At 39.7% G+C, this 20,578-nt stretch overlaps 1 protein-coding gene across 1 annotated transcript; it reads left to right on the top strand.

Annotated features, from left to right (window-relative positions):
• Window positions 1–16,174: 16,174 nt before the first annotated feature.
• Window positions 16,175–20,578, top strand: mnx2b (motor neuron and pancreas homeobox 2b). Its single transcript, XM_030780867.1, has 3 exons — window positions 16,175–16,619; window positions 19,335–19,495; window positions 20,177–20,578. Exons 1-3 carry the CDS (start codon window positions 16,175–16,177, stop codon window positions 20,576–20,578), a joined length of 1,008 nt encoding a protein of 335 aa, XP_030636727.1.

Genomic DNA, 20,578 nt, shown 5'->3' with positions numbered 1-20,578 from the left:
TGTGTGAATAAAACTACAGTAAATGGACCCCTCAATGATCCAGGTGACCATGTGTGCAGTCAAACTCCATCTTGTCAAGATTTTGACGGTTAGTAGTGTACCACTGTAGCAGCCACATCTGTTTTACCAATACGGGGATAAGAATATTACTCTTTCCTTGTCGCAGACTTTGTAGTATAACCTGATATAGCTCTCATATAAAAAGGGCAGCGTATGGAATATGTGAATTACGAGTTTGCGCGACGCTATGGTCTTTAAGTGATGCGGTTCGCTTTTTTGCCAGCTCCTTAATTGGCGAGAGTGTTTAGGTTATAATGCATAATGACTTCATTAGGGAACATTCTAGTAATCAGGACGGGTGTCGCTTTAATTACAGGATACGTGCCAAGGCAATGCTCTCACGTCTTTGGAAACCTGTCCCGCTTTGTAATTTAATTAAAGTATACAAATGGCACATGGGAACGTGGCCCCGGAGGGCAATTAGTAGAAGGCGGCGATTGAAAGATCCCGCCTGGACGATTTCGCGCCGGCCCCGCGTCAGTTAAGCTGATTGCATCGATTGCATTGATTTGTAACAGCTTTTGGGCTAATTTCATCTCCAAAGGTGAGCACTCTATCTCTGTCTCACTGCCCATTGGTTTCCAGAGGTTTATTATTTTTTTCTAAACATATTTATACATTTACGAACCAGTTTATGTGTTTGCCAAGTGATTAAATGAAAGTGTACCAGAGGGCTCGCAACAATAAGTCTTTTTTTGGAGGTGGATGTTGGTGGTTGGGGAGGGGGGGGTGAGGGGATCAATAACATTTTATTTGCGTTTGGGTCGACACAGGTTGGGTGTTATTGATGCTTTTAAATGCTCCATAACTCGCCCTCTGCTAGGACAAGAAACCGCTGATGTCGGCAGAAAAGTGGAGTAAACTGGGAAATTTCATCTCCTTCTCTGTCACACACACTCAGACACACATGGACTTGTCAGAAACGTCAGTCATAAAAACCATGCATGTTGATGCATATATTTTTAATCAATCAGTCTTGTGCTATTTCTCTCTATGCGCATCTTTGACACGATGTTGCAACGGGAAGATTGGGAAAAGAAAGAATGAGCAAGCAAAGGGCATTGAATTCATATTTTCTCATTTTGAAAGTCAGCCATTACCAGACAAAATAACCTTCACTAAAGTGAGCTATTGTATCAGTACCATGGTTTGACCACTAGAGGGAAGGTATAGAAAGGTTGGGACATAACCTGATAAACCATGACCTTAACTGTGGAGAGCACAGATCAGAAATTCAGTGGCTTGATCCTCCAGGTGAGAACAAGCTAAACAAATGATTTAAGACTTCCCAAAACTGAAAGAAAAAACATACTAGGTTTAGCATAGATGAAAAATCAACTCCAGAAGCATCCAATCCCATTCTTGTGGATGTGTCTGTATATTTGTAGAATCAGCATTCAATCCAGTATACAGTGCAGCTTGGAAAGCTGATAGAAAGACATTTAAGCCAGTCAGTTCCTCTAATTTATCCAGTGCATTCTTGAGAAGACACAAAAACCAAAACCTACACTTGTACTGTAGGAGTATGTTTTGATTCCTGCTGGATACTGTTATAGCAAGAGTGATGGGTAATGCTGGATTTGAGTAGCATGACAATATTTAAGACCTTCAATGGAGCCTGTTTTAGAGATTATATTTTCCTATTGGTTGGTTAAGTGAAACTGTACGTAACTGTGTTAGGACTGATTGCTGGAGAAAAATCTAGAATAACCAACACTACAAACTTTGAGCAGAGGGTCCATGTTCAAGAATTTGTGCTCTTTGACAACAAAAACATTTTACCTTTGTGACAATGAGAACAAAACCCCTAACAGGTTCCAAATACAGATGGACGTGCTCATCACAATAGAACGTGCACATATAAAAACGGTGCGTCTCCTTGACAATGTGTCTTTCAAAACTCTGATGCAAACCGGCTGGCTCTTTCAGCACCATCAGAGAGAGAGAGAGAGAGAGAGAAAGAGAGAGAGGCTGAGAGCATCATATTTATCTTCTGTCTGCCATGATTGCTTCTAATTGGCGGATCAGCAGTTCATTAAGGCGGATTAAGAGTGCAGGGCAGATGGGATTATCCACTGTGAAGGTGGTCAACCTGGTGACCACCAGGGAGCGAATTAGCTGATTAAAAACTGCCCAGCTCTCAGACATCGGGTGGGCGGGGCCGCCCGATGATGGATGGGCAGTCGCGGCAGCTTGAAGTGTTTGTGTAAGGGATGTCAGGGAGTTGTCGGCAAATGAGTGAAACGTCTTCATCAATTTGTGACCATTACCATGTCAAAGGGAGAAGAGGAGGATGGTGAGGGGGAGGAGGAGTGACGGGAACAACGTGGGAGGAATCAAGAGAAGAGAGCCAAAATAATGATGCCTGTATTCTGTGCATGAGGGCTGAACACTTATTAAAGTGCAAACCGGTCGCTTGTCCTATCACACACACACACGCAAGCACATACATCCTTACATATTTACTCATATATACTCGCAATTGTAAATATTCTCTGTTGTTTGTATATCTGTGCTGCAAGATATGGCTGAGGTCAAATCTGGTCAGGTCATTAGCAAGAAACTGTAACGTACTCTTTGACTGATGTATTTACATAAGTCTAACTTTGTACAAACTTGTACAACTTGTTCAGTAAGCAACACGCACTCACAAACACTCTCGCAAATCTCCCCCACCCCTGCCAGGCATCTTTACCGTAAACCCATTTAATTTTCCTGAAATAGGGAGCGGACAGACCCTTCATGTTGATGAAGTGCATGCAGATGGTCGAAATGATGGAGTGAAATGCTGTCATCTGTCCTCTTTGAGTTCTTCTGTTGATCTCATCCCTCTTTTACACCGTGCACATGCTTTATCTTTCTCCGTTCCCCTCATTCCTGTTTACTATCACTTGTCATGATTACAGCACGATACCGATGACTGTTTGCATAAAACCTTTCTCTGACAGCTACTTTAAGAATGATGAGGCACTGTCCCAACTGTCAGTGTCCCGCCTGGGACACTGCCAAAATGATGGACTGTTCATTCACTTTTATTTAAATCCGGGAAATCCTCCCTCTTGAGAAACTGCACCCCAGAAAAACACCGTTTCGACCCATAAAATATTTTACTTTATATTTTACAGAAAGTCGTTTCTGTGGGGTAGTCAAAAAACTCTTATGAAAAGGTCTTAAATCTTTATATGAAAACTGTTCCTGTCAGTAGTCATCACCTTTATCAGTGTCTTGGCTGAGATGTAAAGACTAAGTCTTGTTACACCTGAATTTAATAGTCAGTACTTCCTTGGGACTTTGGTTACCTGAATCATGTGTGTTTGTGTAGGGTGTGGTCATAAAAGAGAAGAATTGTGCATGTCTGATTCTGATGAATGGATCTGAGTATATCTTTCATTTAAAGTAATGAAACTGAGTCACTTAGTACTCTTGCCAGTGCGGCTGAAAATAAGGAAAACACCAGTGTAATAAAAAAGATATACCACACTAGTCAAAGTAAAGACATTTTTGAATGTCTTCAATTACTGGTGTTAATTTTCAGAAACAAACTGAAAACCACTTGGAAAGCAATAACACAAAAACAAATACAAGTATCCCCATTCATGTCAAAAATATTCTGACATAACCTTCCTAAGTCACGTTTTCTGATAGTGTGTTTCGTCATTTGGTGGAATTAAAATGAATCATTTCACTGTTGCATAAATGTTCACAGGGCTGATATGAGAGAGTGTGTGTGTGTGTGTGTGTGTGTGTGTGTGTGAGAGAGGGAGAGAGAGAGTCAGTCCCTTTCACAATGCTGCAGTGTACATGCAATAATGAAAAGCTGTTTTTTATTTCACCTTTACGGAATGTTATGGGTCTCTGTGTCATCTGACATTGATCAGTTATACCAAATGGATGTGGCACTATGTGACAGCAATGCCTGAAGGAACGAAAGAGAGAAAGAGAGAGACCTAAACACTGCTTATCATGGGAGCATGTATTATTCAAATAAAGGGAAACATGAGTGATGTCATTTGGCTCTGTCTGTCATGGCAGGGCTTTGGACTAAGCGAGAGCCATTACAGAGATGAGACATTAGATTAACCTCTCTCACATATGATAATACCAGCCTCTCATACACACTGTGTCAGTTTCACGTTACGGGGAAAGACACCAGATGACTGTTGACCTTGGGTTTGACCTCTGCTCAGACCAGACACTGGGACCCTGTTGTCTTTAATGAGAGTGTTGATATTAGCAAATGGGAAGGGTGGAGGGACATTTAAATGAATAGTATATTGGCCAGTAGCCACACTTCTCATGTTTTTTCCTCCTGAACAGTGAGTTGACGACATGTTTACACAGACTATCCAGTTAACACTCAACACATCAATATCCATCTACTGACAATAGAAAAAATGTCAACAGTGCACCTTTTGTTTGATTGTTAACCAAAACTGGAATTAAAGACAAATAAATCAGTAAACCTCTTAAAGATTGCTGTTGTATATGTAGTATGTTTCTCTTCTATCTGATTTTAGAATTCTCATTACAACCAAAGAAACTTAAGTCAGAATTCAGTTGAATTTTGAGCTCTTCTTATAAAGCACTTTCAGGCTGGTAAAGTGACTGGCTTTATTAACTGTCACCTTTAATATAATTTTACATTTCGATCCATGTCCCTCTCTGATACAGTATTTTAGTGGAGCAGTTTATCAGTGTGTTTACTAGTGTGTTTACCGGTGTGTTTTGATGTTAACATTTTGGAATTCAGGAAACAGATTTGTATGTGACTTTCATAGGATGGTAAAGCTGGTATAGCATTACATCTCATCTTAAAAAGCATTAGTGAAAGATGTTGTGTTGTGCATCCTCATCTGAGAGCACATGACAGCAATATTAACAAGATTACACACAATGTGACAGACTTAAGTTTTTTTTTTTATTCACCTGATATTTGAAAGACTTGAATTTTTGGGATTGAATTCAGAGACGTCCAGCGCTGTAAATGGCACAGTAAATTAATAGAGTTCTGGGTATGTTTTATGTAACTATGGAAAATGATCAATTTTGATGGGGAAAAAAATGCAAAAAAAAAAAGAAAAGAAAAACAACAACTACATAAGAAGAACTGAGTAAAAAAAACGAATTAAACGAGGCGATTGTAGGTGATCATTCTTTTATAAATAAGTAAATCTCTTATGAACGTAAGTGGGAGCAGGAGCAGGACAGCGAGCGTCTTACGGTTGCAGTTTGGGAGCACCAGTCTCCCCTTGGCCCTGTGACGGTAAAGGCACGGTGTGGGAGAGCCATGGGGGATAGAGCTGGAGATGGAAATAGGGAGAGGCAGCGATTGAAATCCGGGAGAGGTGTGTCGTTTAACAGGCCTAATTAGATCAAGTGCCTGGTCCTCCGCTCTGGATGACAACCTGCTGTCTCTGAGGTTAAGTGTCCTGATAAATGGGATGTGTCTCCCCGCACTGCTCCCATACACACACACCCACACACACATGCACACGTACACACAACAGTCTATGCTACCACCTGTGCTAAGGCTTATGCACTCTCTCTCTCTCTCTCTCTCTCTCTCTCTCTGTCTCTCTTTCCCTGTTGGACTGTGACACTGTTGATAGAATATGAGAAGAAAATGGTTACTGCATATCAGTTCAAACTGCTGTTTTGTTCTCTCTTTTTCCCTGCATGTCTGTGTGTGTATATGTGTATGAATATTTATGCATACATTTGATAAATCATCTGTCCTTAGAACTAAGAGCTTTGCAATTAATAACCCTGTGTATCGAATTTTGACGGTCAGAACAATGCACCTAATGGATAAATTTATTTCCATAATGCAGCTTTGTCATCAGAGAGAGAGAGAGAGAGAGAGTGAGTATGTGTTCATGAAGCAGCAGAAGTTTGGGGTTAGGGTCATGAAGGTTTCTAATTAGAGAATGAAATTCCATGTTCAGCTTGGGAGCAGAGATAAATTGAGCAGTGACAGCGGCATCCACTCAGCCTGTCAGAATCTTTGACAGAATGCCCGATTAAAAGATTGCTAATTCCCCTCTAACTCTGCTCTGGTGCCGGGCAGGGTGGACCTGAGCCTCCTTCAGGAGGGTCATGGACGAACATAGCCCAGAAATGCACTCACACTGATAGCAACCTGATAGCAATCAGTTTGGTTCAAAATTTGAAAACATTTGAAAATGCCACACCTGCATGTCTGACAGGGCAAAATGAAGTTACATGAACTGTATATGCACCATTAGCACTACAAAGAACAATGTAAAGACCGACATGTATGTGTTTATTATAGAGAATGGCTAGGTCTCTAGCAGTCTGGTATTCAGATATGTTTGAAGGTCAGTGCCAATTGAATATCTGGAAACAGGAGGTGACAATAACATGCAATTTCTTTGGGTGGACTTCAGTGTCCTGTATAATCAAAAGATGGATAGGTGACATATTGTCAACAAGGCTGGATGCAGCTGCAGGTCAGTTGGTACTTTATTTCCAAGAGGCATGATAAAAAGTAACAACTTAGAGAGACGTGTTCAAAAGCAGGGGAGAAAAAGAACCAACGTGACATGGGGTTCAAACCCAAAACAATGCAAGACAAAGAAACAGGGAAAAACCAAAGAGTATAAATACACAGGTAAATGAGAAAAACTAACTGAAAGCAGGTGGAGAGAATGAACTCAACGGGGTTAAACTAACAGAACTCTAACAGGAATGAACCAAGGGAGAAACGGGTAGTAAATCAAAACATTGGACTGAACCAAAAACCAAGTATACATAAAAGAACCACGAGGACACGAGAAACAAGGAACAGAAATGAGCAGGGTGTGACACATATATGCATGTTGTATTCTGTATCATAATATGTTATTCATTCACCATGTCTACCAACAGAATGTAAAGATATACTTTTCATGTCAATGCACACTTTAATTGATGGGTGTGATGGTATCAGTGTTGCAACAGAAAAAATAATATGAAAGAATATGTATGTAATAATTTATATACAGTCAGTGGTGCTGCAAGAATAGAAGAATGTCGTAAGGATGATGACTGACAAACTGAATGAACCGATGTTGAGGCCTGAGCCTTGGAGAGCATCTTTACTGCCCGAACTTCAGCTGGGGTACACGATCAGTCGCATTTTACCCATCCTCAGACTGCATGACCGCCACACACTGATTGAGCGGACCATACCTGTTTTATCAGGGGGCGGAGCGACACATCAGAACCAATCAGGTAGCGGCGGGACCAGAGCCGAGGAACTCCAGCTGGGTAACAAGACGTGATCCGATTGACCTCTCTCCTCTTCAAACGAGACAGCGAGGGGGGGGGGGTTGGAGGTCAGAGGACAAGTGGATGGAGCGATACATCGATGACGTCGCGAGTAATAAATGACAGCATGTCAAATTCTCATACAGATTCACCCCAGTTCCAATCAAGCTCTAGAATCTCCCAGATAAAATAATCCTGTAAAGATATGAAACCATCATTAAAAGCAATGACATCATCTCTCAGTGATACTGTGGACTAATTCTTGCTGTTTTGTTGTCTGAAGGAATTAGTCGTCGTCATATTAGAAATTACTGAAACGTGTGAGTATTTGAAATAATGAGGACTTGTGTATCATTCTCTGCTGAGGTTAAGGCTGTGGTTTGGAGAGTGGTGCACTACTCTGGTTTGAGCAAGCGTGACAGGAAAAAAATGAAATCCCTATTTCTGTTTATCAACTGCTTTAAGGGTCGAACTCGGTTCATAATTCAATTAAAAATTATAAGCAAAAGCAATGTTATCCCTTTGTTCAGTATGAGCTTGTTTTTGGAAAAAATTCATTTATTTGCTGAACTGTGGTCTTCTAGTAAGTTGATTTAACAGACGCCATATTTGACAGTTTGAATATTACCATAGGACGTGGCTCTGTTTTGTCACTGGGTAGGTAATATAGACTTCTTCAGTCATGTGACTGCTGTCCCAAAAAAAACGATCAGTGAGTACATTTACTTACCCTGTTGACTGGTGACAAAATGGTAAAAATTTGGTTAATTGAACCATTGATTTTTCCATTCAAGAATCCAATAGTGGTTAGAGCTTGTTTGTTAACCGGCGTAAATGCCAATGTGTCACACTCAGGTTTTCAGTAGGGTTTGTCATTAAATTTATCATTAAAGCCTGAATCCACGCTGTTACTTAGTCTTCCACATGTTCCTTCACTGGCCATGACCACTGAGGTAAAACAGACAGACGTATATCAATGATCAAACTAAATTGTAATTCATAATCACAAGCCTAGGGGCTATGTTGAGTAGAATTCTACCTAATGTATGTGATGGTTTTACTGTTTGAATGTTGTCACAGAATATGATTACTGTTTGATTTAGTAATATCCTTACACATAGTTGTTGTAATTTTCCATTTTAAGTTATCTACTAACGTTATTGTATTGAAGTATATAACTAAAACTGAAGAAAAAAAAATACTCTTCAGAATGATTGCTAACCTGGCCCACCACAGTAGAAATCCTCATGTACACAAAGGGACAGGCAATTAGGTCTGCTGAGTATGTTATCTTAGGTCAGGAGAGTCCCTTTAGCATTCCCTTATATATATTATGTTGTTGTGAAGAGATTTTCCTAAGAGTTCCAGTGTTGCAGATATAAACACTTAACCAACTCCATTTATTTATTTTATCTCATGCATCTAATCTCTGATCTTTGTGTGTTTGGAAAAGCCCAGTTCATAAACTTGGGCTTCATATAAGCATTACAACTAAAAGTGTGAAGAAAAGAGTGTGTCTGTGAATGAGATTATACAATAGATACATCTAATATTTGCATTTAAGTGTGTCTATTCTCTCATCTTATGCAAAGACACACACTTTTATGTTCAGAACCTACATAAGCTCACCCTTTCGTGGATTGAAGAGACTCATTGATACTGTTAAGACAGTGTTGGCATGAACAGAGACACACTGGCCCTTCTATTTGTTCTAACACTGTTTCTTTCATTTGTCAAGTCATCTTATTGTTCTCTGTGGATTTACCCCTTCTTTCAAGTCCTTCAGAAGAGCAACTGAAGAAAACAATGAAAGACTGAGGAGAGCATGAGGTACATTGAGTTTCTTGTTTTGTTCCTTTAGTAGAATGGGAGGGAATAAAGATTTACAACTAATAAAACTTGCTGGGAGTGTGAGAGTTAATGACTTTCGAGATAGTTAAAGATAGTTAAAACATCTCTGAAAAATGACCTTGAGATCAAGTGAGAGAGCCCAGACTTTTCTTGAGGTGTTTTAACCACAGCTGTGTAACGCGGCTACGTCTCGTTAACTTTTTTTCTGAACGTTGTTTGTCTAAGGTAACGACAACATCTCTGACTCTTCGACTTATATCCATTAAGAGGATATTATGGACACGGATCTGCAGTACAAGGTCACAACTCACAAACAGCTGGCATGACATCTGAAGCAGGCTCATAGTGAACAGAGCAACTGTAATTACAAAAGCAATTGCCTTGAACAAACATAGACTGTATTCTTTTAGAGGTACCGACAGCTACCTTGATCAAGGATGAAAGAGCTTTGGTTACACGCTTACCAAAGGTTGCTTTCCTCGGAACAATTTGGCTGTTAAAAACCACTTACTGTGTGTTAAAGATTCATAGACGCATCATCAAAGGCAATCCGTGATAATCAGCCATGATACCAATGTCAATTAGCACATACAGGTGAGACCTGAAAGGATGAGCCTTAAAAAAAAAACAAGGGGTGGGGGGTGGGGACAGAACAGATAGAGAGTAAAAGGAGCCTCTTCTCATAAGAACCAGATAATGTTGGGCAGAGGAAGAAGCAAAAGAGGGAGATAGCAGGGTGAAAGTAATTATGCTTAGTTGTGTGTGATAGCGTCGATAAGAGCTGTTTATCTACCCGAACACAATGAAGGCTTTGTGTGAGACCATAAAGATCCAGGGGCTGTTGAATACGCCCCTTCCCCCATTAAACCATCATAAACCTCACACCATCGCAGTCTGTGAGAAAAGGTGCTTTTGTTACTCGTGCGGAAAAAAACAAACAGGTGTGTACTGGGGGTAAAGGTGGAAGAGAGGAGGCATAGGCCTAAGGAGAGGAAGAGGTGTAAGGGGCTGAGCTGTGATTTTGCTTAATCTGGGCTACTGATAACTAACCCAGCTAACCACTTTGTATTGTCATCTTAGCCACAGCAGAACTACTTATTACCTTACCAGTAGAAAACACCTGCACATACACAAACACACACACACGTTGATTATGTTTGATTATCCAATTCAGAGACCTCCTTATTAAAGACCTCCTTGTTTCAGGAAACACACAAATTGTGTTACAAAGAGATTCAAATGAGGAAGACTACTTTGTATGGATCCAGAACCATAACAAAGGCACACCATGCTAATAAATACAGACATTTCACTTGCTTTATTCAAATAAAAAAAAAGTGTAAGTGAAAAAAAGTGTATTTTGAATATGAATTGTTCCAGAATTATTACCTAGACTATTAAAGTGTACAAACTTGTGAATTCTTCATAGGAAATGATATTTGGCTGCATTGTCGGGTTTTAGTGCGTGGTATTCGGAGTGTGGTTTCGTCCCATATAAACAGGTTAGAAGAGGAACACAGAACATTGCTCTGAATTATTTACACTGGCAAATGGTAAGTAGTCACTAAGCCCACCAGGCCAAAAGATGAATGGAACTGATACACTGTGAGGACCCTGAGAACTGAAGGGCCCACACCCAGACGACACCTTACTCTATAGACATGCAGTACAGCTCAAGGCTCGTTAGGCAAGCCTCAACATTAGTTAAGACTGACGGTCACGAGCAAGGGGATAAAATCCAGTAAATTATCTTTCCCTCCTAAATGAGCCGACATTAATTAGAGTTTCAAGGTCTGAGCGGAGAGCAGACTGATTTATCTCCCTCTACTACTAGTGGGAGTGTGGGAATTAGTCTAATTAAGTGAGATACTGAGTGCTGATTGTTACTTCATAAAAAGGCCATTTTCTACCCAACGGTGTGTTAGGAAAAAGCAGGCTTAGAAGAAAAGGAAAGGGAAACCAATGTAGTCTGCCTAATAAAGGTGAGACAGAAAAAAAAAACCCAGCTTGTCTGCAAAGCTGTTTATGTGAACATATGAAATTAGTCTCTCACATTTGAAAGCCTGTGCTCTGCTCTCTGCCTTCTCAAGATCGTTTCTGTGGGATCACCTTTCTAAATATAAGAGAGGGAGAGAGAGAGAGAGAGAGAGAGAGAGAGAGGGGGAAGTGAACTGCTGACAGAGAGGACAGGTCACAAAGATTCTGAGAAGGCATGAGAAAGTCGGTCGTTTCTGACACTCCTAGATCAGCACAGAGCTGCGATAATGATTGAAAAATATGCTTGTAATCGGTGAGAGGTCCTTTTATGTTCCTCATGCACTACGTTTTACAACCAACATTAGTTGATAAACTTTGACTTTGTAGTGCAATGTAAGCCGCCCTGTTTTTGCAATGCGGCGTGAACTAAATAGGGACTCTGTGAACTGTGTTTGTATTGATGTCTGTCTGTGTTTTAAGGCAGAGTTTATGTGCAAATCAAACGAAGACTGCTGTAAAAATCACATCTTACCTACATTTTACATAACTTTCTCTCATACCTTTGGATCTTGGCAGAGCAATTTCACTACAGTTCTTCGATAAGCTTTTACAGAAAACAGACACCAGTAACAGCATTTAACTCTAATTCTTAATGACTGGAATACAGTATTTTTCCCAGATGAATCACATTGGACAATTGATTGAAAAAATGTGATTGAAATACTAAGCGTTACAATAATTGCAACCATAACAACAAATTAACAACAACAACTAGCCAGTCATAATCATAATCATAACAAATCAAAACATCTAAATGAGTTGATAAAGAGTTTATGAAATATTTTAGATTGCAGGACACACGTAGAATAAAAAAAAATAGCAACTCTTCACACTTTCTTATCCAACTCCGGCAAATTGCAACCTCAGCATCTATGCAGTCTTTGCTGTGTTATTGTACGTACTGTCACCCAATCCCAGGCCGCCCCTGAAATGAGAACCAATCAAAACCCTGTCAGTGGTCATCCTCTATCTTCCATCACTCATGTTAATCAGCTGTAGTCTGATAGTCTGAAGCTACTAAACGACGGACTGTTTAGATGTTGCTGTCCAGATCATCGTTTCAAATCACATTGGATAAAGTGTATCCTCACTAAGTAAAAGTAAATACAAGGAAAGCATTCCTGGACGCATATATGAAACTTGTTTCCACGAAAAGTAGCCTAAATAAAAAATAGTCGCTTGCAGTTAAATCCGTGGAACAAACATTTTCAGCTGTTTTCTTCTATAGAAAAAAACATATAATGAGAGAGTGTGTGTGTGTGTGTGTGAGAGAGAGAGAGAGAGAGAGAGAGAGAGAGTGAGTGTACGCGCGCCTAGATCACGAGCGCTTAAACTAGGGATGTGACACCGAGGGCAATAGTGCCATTCGTTGCATTGATTCAATTTAATTTGTGCACCTCTGTCATCTGGTGCCAGTGACGGATTTACCAGTGGCTGGGCTATTTAAATTACTTTTAAATCATAAAAGCAGCGAACAGGCGATGGGGGAAGAGGTTGCTTAGAATATGCGCTGAGCACTTGGCAGCTAGCGTTGATTTCCCTTGAGCAAATTAGCCTTATATCAGCCGCTACGACAGGCAGTAATCTTCGTGATAGGAGAAGAGGAGAGGGGGCGGGCAACCGCCTCTGGTGTCAACGCTCCAATCTTCTGGGGTCAAACACCACAAAAACATCACATTTCCTGAGGTAGATTGTGAGACAACTGAAGTTTCGTGCTTTATCCATGTTCTTGCATGTCGAGCAATTTCAGGTTTTGCAAAGCTTGATGGATGGTTTCATGCATATACGCGTATACAGGCTTATACGTTTCAAAATATTTTTCCTTTATACTACCTAAATTTAACGAAGCTACCATTACATTTTGATAATGATGATTTTGTTTCCGTTACACTCGGAAAATGGATTACCTCCTTTTTACAGCTGGTGTAACAACTCTGCCCGACTGTCATACTCAGCATTTCTGTTGTTATTATTTGCATACCAAAATATTTGTGATTATTTGTAGATAGAAGTAATTAGAGCTAAAATGGTAATACTGTGGTCTGTTTTTTGCGGGGGAGGACGATTATTTCTTATCAGATACTCAAGCGTCATATTTTTTCATTAATGCACCTCATTTTCATTGTGGTAACATTCACATTTGCGTAAAGTAACATGGAAAGGCAATAATAATTGTCCGATTTTGAACGAACGCCACACTTTCAGTTTGACTAATTGTTTTAAGCAATAGCTTATCTGTTGTTTAAGGCAGGGGTTCCAAACTTTTTTGCTGGATCCCTTCGATCTAAGATATTTTCTTCATGCCAATTTTCATCAGGTACCCCCTAGAAATTCTAATGAAATGAATTTAACATGACGCTGACGTTTCCATCAGTCTCGCGAACCCCCTTCAGTACCGCCACCTGATCCGTGAACCCCTGGTTGAAAACTAGCCTACTGTTTTAAAGTGATGGAATGACGATTTTGAAAAGTGTTTCCCCCACACACATCTGAGAAACTTAAGCAGCTCCACATCACTCAAAACAAATATATATTTATCCATTAAAAGACTCTGGAGTATTTTGAGTTGTAGCAGAATCAAAGATCACTAGAGATCAAGCATTTCTTGGCACACCGAGACCTCGGAATATGTAATGTTTTGTTTTGAAGAGTATGTAGAGGTGAAACAAGCGTTTAGATTCTCTGATTAAGGCTTTGCTAAAACATATTGATATTCAGGTGAATTAGATGTATTAAACATGAGGTACATATGCGTAGGTGCATTAAACATGAACGTAGAATACATATGCATATTTCGTATTTCGCTGTGCTGCCGTGGAGACGCGCTACATAACATTTGTTGATGACAATAACGCGGATATTATTATTAGAATTATTATTATTATTATTATTATTATTATTATTATTGTTGTTGTTGTTGTTGTTGTTGTTGTTGTTATGATTGATTATGATGATGATGATGATGATTAATATTATTATTAATATTGTTATTATCATTATCATCATCATCACCATTATTGTTGATGTTGTCGTTGTTGTTGTTGCTGTTGTTTTTATGATTGATGATGATGATGATGATTCTTATTATTAATATTATTATTAATATTATTATCATCATCATCATCGTCGTCATCATCATCATCACCATTACTGTTGATGTTGTTGTTGTTGTTGTTATTGTGTTCTACTGTTACTGATTTTGTTATTACTATTTTGATCATCTTAACTATAACCATTGCAATCCGTTTTCAGTTTTACCTAAGGGGTTAGGGGCTACCCCGTTATTTCAGCCACTGAGAAACGGATTTTAAGACTAATAGTGGCGTCTGTAATCTTGCAGGGCATCGGGACCTCAGGCTCCATGGCCGTATTATGGGGTGCTAAGGCTTCACAGTTACATGCATTCGTTGAGTCCTACACACAGTGTGCAGTGTGCAGGAGACATCACTATTTCCGCTGTAAAAACCTTTCCACCTTTTTGGAGATACTATAAGCCTATTGGTCCAGTGTTAAGGGTATTGAAAAAAACATTTAAAGCTTTAAAAAATAAATTGGTTATTCCATAAAGCGACAAAATACTTTGGATTAATTAAATAGGCCCACTGGTGCCTACTGAAATGAATTCCAAAATGAACGTAATATTAATATATATAGACTAATGCGAGTCGATGAATTGCATCATATTTGAATTGACGGTTGTGGGATTACCAGGGTTAGGCAACGAGACAAACAGTTTTGAATTCCATTGATACTGTTACAGGAATACACCTGCACGTGGGACAAGGTACAAAACGTAGAGAAAATCAGTGAAATGGACTCCATGATCTTAAATCACATAGCTTGGTAATGCACTATTTTACGGTCTATGCATAATTCCACATCGTTAAATTTAATTATCTTTGTATTTTAGCCTGGCCTTTTAAAATAAGCAAATCATAAAAAATCCCCTAATTAGAATATAAATCATGCCTTTTGTATCGAAATGCTTAAAACACTGGTACTTAGTACTTACTAGTTGTTGATAAAAGTTTTTCACTATAGGCTATTGGAAATGATGAAAATATTAGGGGTTTTCAGACTATTAACAATGTCAGCTATAAGACTAGCCATACACCTCTTTTGAACATGCACCCAGATTATCTGTTATACATTAGTTATAAATCTAATATATTAAATATTGAAATAGTCTGGTTCACACAGCGACTCAACTATCTCAGCTGTGGATAATTAAAAGCAATATCGTATGCCTTTGTAAGTTTCCTTTGATACAGTTTCAGTATTATAAGGAAATGTGGTAAGGCAGGTTCCTCTCAAAGAACTGCCGGCGAGTAAATGACAGTGTAATTAGTTAATTAGATAACTGACGAGTGATCTAATGTACGTGTGATATACAGATGAGCCAATCAGAACAAAGCATAATGTGACGGCGGGGAAGCTAGGACACTAAGGAGCACAGAGTCCGACTTGCGTGGGCAACGCCGTCACATACCCCATAGAGCCACCGACTCGAAAGAAAAAAAAATATTTTATGCAAATCACTTCAGTGAAGAACTGTGAAAACAAAAGGGAGAACTTACGTTTCTGAGTAGCAGACAACTGAAAACTAGATGAATTTGTCGCTTGAGTTACCTACGATGAGCTCGAAGAAGGTGTCACAAGTCATTATGCGGTGTGAAGTTTCAAAGGACGCCGACACGATAAGGGAATGAGAAAGTATCGACTGTATGGTGCGAAAGACACCGAATTATCTAAGGCGCAAAGCACCTGCCCTCTCATGTTGAATGTGGACTTTTTTTTTCAGAGACGTAGACCTATCTCCCTGGTTTAACATTTTTGAGAGAGTAGGCTATATTAATTTAGCAACGTAAAGGGTATTAGCGGTCCTGAAGAAGGTGGGGAAGTCGTGAAAAACACGAGTACATTTCTGCAGTTCAGAACTTAACGAAAAGACGCTGCAATGGAGAAATCGAAGAACTTTCGGATCGATGCTTTACTAGCGGATGAAACAAATCGTGGAAACAGGGACTTATCACCGGGACTGAGCAGCGATAGCCCCACGGGGAGCCCTGGGTCCTGTCGGCGTGCAGATACTCCGTCTCCCCGTGGAACTTCAAGTGCCATTCAACTTCAGACGGGGATAATACCCAAACCGGGTTTACTCAATATTCCACATCCAGGGCTCACCTCACTGCCCCAGGCATCAATTCCTGGCATGTACCCAGCTCCTATGTATCCAATATCGGCTTTGGGTGGCCAGCATCCAGCTTTCGCATATTCTGGTTTTACCCAACTTACTCAACCGTACCCAGAGCAACTGAAAGCCGCAGCAATGGCCGGGTCCTTGCCCCTGGAGCATTGGATTCGAGCAGGAATCATGGTGCCTCGCCTTCCAGATTACAACTGTAAGTTAGCCTTCGAATGCGTGGTTGAAAAGCCTCAAAGTAAATAAACTTCATAAATATAAAGTTCATTAAATTTAGCTTTAGGCCTATATCGTCTCAATTTTCCTTGAGTAAACTGAATTTTTGTTCTACACACTGTTCACCTAAAATCACCGTCAAAGCACATGAAATTGTGTGAAAACAGTACTAGTCTAAATAAGCCTAAATCTGGTGTTCAGTATGTGAATGAAACTGTGACCCAGTTCTGTTTCTGAGCAGACCTCCGGCTTTGGAAAAGAAAATATACCTTTATTTGAAATGACAGTGATATGCTTTGGAGCGTAAAACATTAAGAGTTCAGTCCTGTTAAGTTTTGTAAAGACACGAGGTCCCCCTGAAATCATATCCAAATTTTCTTAGACACACCGTGTCTGTGTGTGTGTGTCTGAGAGAGAGAGAGAGAGAGAGAGAGAGAGAGAGACTTAGCGGCCATCGAACGCGATTCTGGGTTAATATGTCACTAGAATATTCAGACGTTCCTAACGGCAATCATTCATTGAATGGTTAAATTAACAGTTGGTTAACATTTGAGGACTGCTGAAGCACTGTTATAAATAATAATTCATCATAATTAATAAAAAAAATTAATGAAATAAAAAGAAGTACTTTCAGGCTTATACACAAATGATTAGTTAGGTCAAAGTTCAATACTGATTCTAACATTTTATAATAAAACGGGCAGTAATAATATTTACAACAACGACAACACCAGTAACAACAACAGCAGCAAAAACAATCATCATCATCATCATCATCATCACACCTTTATGAATATAATAATAACAACAACAACAATAACAATAATAATAACAATCATAATGATTATTATTATTATTGTTGTTGTTGTTGTTATAATTATCGTTATCATTATCATTATTATCATTATTATTATTATTATCAGTCGTAGTAGAAGTAGTAGCCTATTAACAATAATAATAATTATATTATCATTGCTTGTTGCTAGTGTTCTATGACACTTCCGGAAAAATGAAAGTAGACCCATGCACATGTAGGTGCATTGCATGTCTTATGACGTGCGCCTAAGGCCAAAGTCTGCATATGATCTCGCATGAACAATACCTCTGATAAATAGTAAATCTACATCCGCCTGAGTGAATAATATTTGTCATTTACTATATTACCAACACTAAATCCTAACCCATTTGAAACGCCGGTGCTGGTGATAACAAAAGACACATATCACTTCCGTGCGTGTCTCATGTGTTATTTCAAAGGGAGGACCACGATAGTCTCGAGAAGTTCCTCTGTGGGTTTCTTTTCAACACTAAATTTTGTCGTTTTAATAACATTTTTTAATATTGTAGCCTAATGTTAATGTATTTATAATATTTTTATTGCTTTTGACTTATTTATTCTGCTATAAACGTCAACCCAGTCGAAATAGTCTTCGTGTGTGTGTGTGTGTGTGTGTGTGGGGGGGGGGGGGGGGGGGGGGGGGGGGGGTGGTGGTAAACAAATACCTGAAACATTCTGTAGTTCATCAATAAAATTCCAAAAGCGTTCATCGAATTTTCATTAAGTTAATGGTGCACTCTTCCGCTTTACTGCCTTACAGCTCTGCTTCTACTGTGTCCTCCCATCAACAATAAACTGCTGCGAAGCTATTATCCTTAATGACGGCGGACAATTTCAAGAGTCTCAGTGTGTGAGTGTTTGTGTGTGCGTGCGCGTGTAAGCTCGTACAAGTCCTTGACATTATATAAAGACACACAGATGTAATTTAAAAACAAGCAGGATTGGAGATGCATAGGCTGTATCTCTTTACCTGATGCTTATATTCGATTTACGAGACTTTGAACACGCACTTATTCTCTAATTTATCAAACGCGCCATTAAACGTTCATGCATTACAGCGTTTATTAAAGCGTAAGATTCGGATTGAGTCTTTGGAAATGTTGGTGGCATTCGGTTAGGTGAAAGAGGGACGAAATGAACAGCTTTCAAACATGATCTCATTGATGTTCGTTATTGATGTTAATTGTGTTTATATACGATTAATATGAAATATTCAAAAGAATATTAATACTTAAAAATCCTGGACATATTTGCATGCTTAGGGGATCTGTACTGTACTCTTTGTTGTGCAAGTTTACAAATTACCTTATCGATGCTAAAATCAATAAATCAATAAATATTCCTTCAAAATTATCAACAAAAGAAAAACTGTGTGACAGTAGCTGGCTGGCCACTAGAGCCTTGTTGACTGTTTCAGGTTTGTTTGTTTTTTTAATTCTCGTTTGTGCAATCACATACATTTTTGTGACGTTATAACCCTAATGTTTACTGAAATGTTATCCTGGGAATAGTCAAGCGGGAGGCAAAATTATCAATGCAGCATGTAGGTAACACATTTGGAGAATATAGATAGCTTATAGTTAAACTAATAAAATGTTTAATAACAGTGCTTACCTCCACCAGTCATTAGCTGTATTTCTGGTGAGCTCTGGTGAACTGTAAAGCCAAATAGCTGAGACACACCAAAGTTTTGAGGTTATCCATTGCCTCAAAAAATTGAGTAATAACCCCCCAAATTTTCTGATAAATGTAACTTTCACAAGGTTTCATTCCTGTTCATTTTTGTCAAATTGAGCTCTGTTTGAGTAATTTTTATGCTAACACTTTTTTTTTTTTGCCATTCCTGTATTTTTCTCCCAGCAGCGCCTCAGTCAGGATTAATGGGTAAATGTCGACGACCACGCACTGCCTTCACCAGTCAGCAGCTTCTGGAGCTGGAGAACCAGTTCAAGCTTAACAAGTACCTGTCCCGTCCAAAACGCTTCGAGGTGGCCACTTCACTCATGCTAACAGAGACTCAGGTAAGCTCTGTGTGTGTGTGTGTGTGTGTGTGTGTGTGTGTGCATTCGTGCACGTGTGTGTGTGCGTGTGCGTGTGCGTGTGCATGTGTGCGTGTACATGTGTGTGTGTGTGTGTGTGTGTGTGTGTTGTGTGTTTGGCTGTCTTTTGTCTGTGAGAGCGAGAAAGGAGGAGACAGTTTGTGTTGAGGGAGGTGAATTAACACGTCCTCAGTGGACAGTGTTCTCCTGGTGAAGGCAACAGACCCAGTAACTAGAGGGATATGGGTTTGCCTCCTAAGCTTAGTCTTTTTCTTCAGCTAATTGACAAAGCACATAACCCTTGCAGTGCTCCAGAGGTGTACAGCCATTGACAGCTAAATATGCTTACTTTGTATAAGGTGGCTTGTATATGGTGATTTATATTTCAGGATAACTATCCTACCCTACTTGTGTGCATTGTGGCCCTGAAAAAACTCAGGCATGTATAAAACTCATTAAATGTAAATAAAATTAAATAAATAAAAATAATGAAGTTGCACGCTTCCATTCATCCTTTTACATCATACCTCTACTCTTAATGAAACAGCTAATTCAACTAGGTACACAGAAAATAAAATAGCGCACCTTGGATCGAATTTCCCTCAGTGTATGTTTCACTCAATAACATTTCACGTTTAAATGAATATTTGTGGGTGTTTCCAGGTGAAGATCTGGTTTCAGAACCGCCGCATGAAGTGGAAACGCAGCCGCAAAGCAAAGGAGCAGGCAGCGCAAGTGGAGGCGGAGCGTCAGCGGGGAGGAGGCAAAGTCACGGAGGAAAAGTCAGGGGCAGACAGTCGAAGGGCCGGTGTCCCTCTCAGGGAGGACCAAGAAGATGCGGATGATGTGGATGATGTGGACGAGGAAGAGGAGGAAGAGGAGGAAGACGAGGACGACGAAGAAGGAGGGCAACACGAGTTCATGGGCAGTGGTGCAGGACCACAGCGCTCTGCAGACTTCTTGCAGCACGCAACGTCATTAGGCTACCAGTCCCACAGCCCGTTCTCCGAAGATGACCTGGAGGAGGTGGGAGGGGCTGACAGGAAAATTGGGGCGGGGTTATGA

Source organism: Chanos chanos, chromosome 7 (assembly GCF_902362185.1).
Source record: "Chanos chanos chromosome 7, fChaCha1.1, whole genome shotgun sequence".
Taxonomy (NCBI): Eukaryota; Metazoa; Chordata; class Actinopteri; order Gonorynchiformes; family Chanidae; genus Chanos; species Chanos chanos.
The sequence above is the reverse complement of the archived record's forward strand: the minus strand, read 5'-3'. Positions and strand labels throughout refer to the sequence as shown.

Bases quoted from the DNA above. Each gene is read 5' to 3' on its own strand.
- mnx2b (XM_030780867.1), top strand. From the start codon at position 16,175: ATGGAGAAATCGAAGAACTTTCGGATCGATGCTTTACTAGCGGATGAA. The intron at 16,620-19,334 runs GTAAGTTAGCCT...TTTTTCTCCCAG, and splicing joins TCGCCTTCCAGATTACAACT to CAGCGCCTCAGTCAGGATTA. The intron at 19,496-20,176 runs GTAAGCTCTGTG...GGGTGTTTCCAG, and splicing joins TCATGCTAACAGAGACTCAG to GTGAAGATCTGGTTTCAGAA.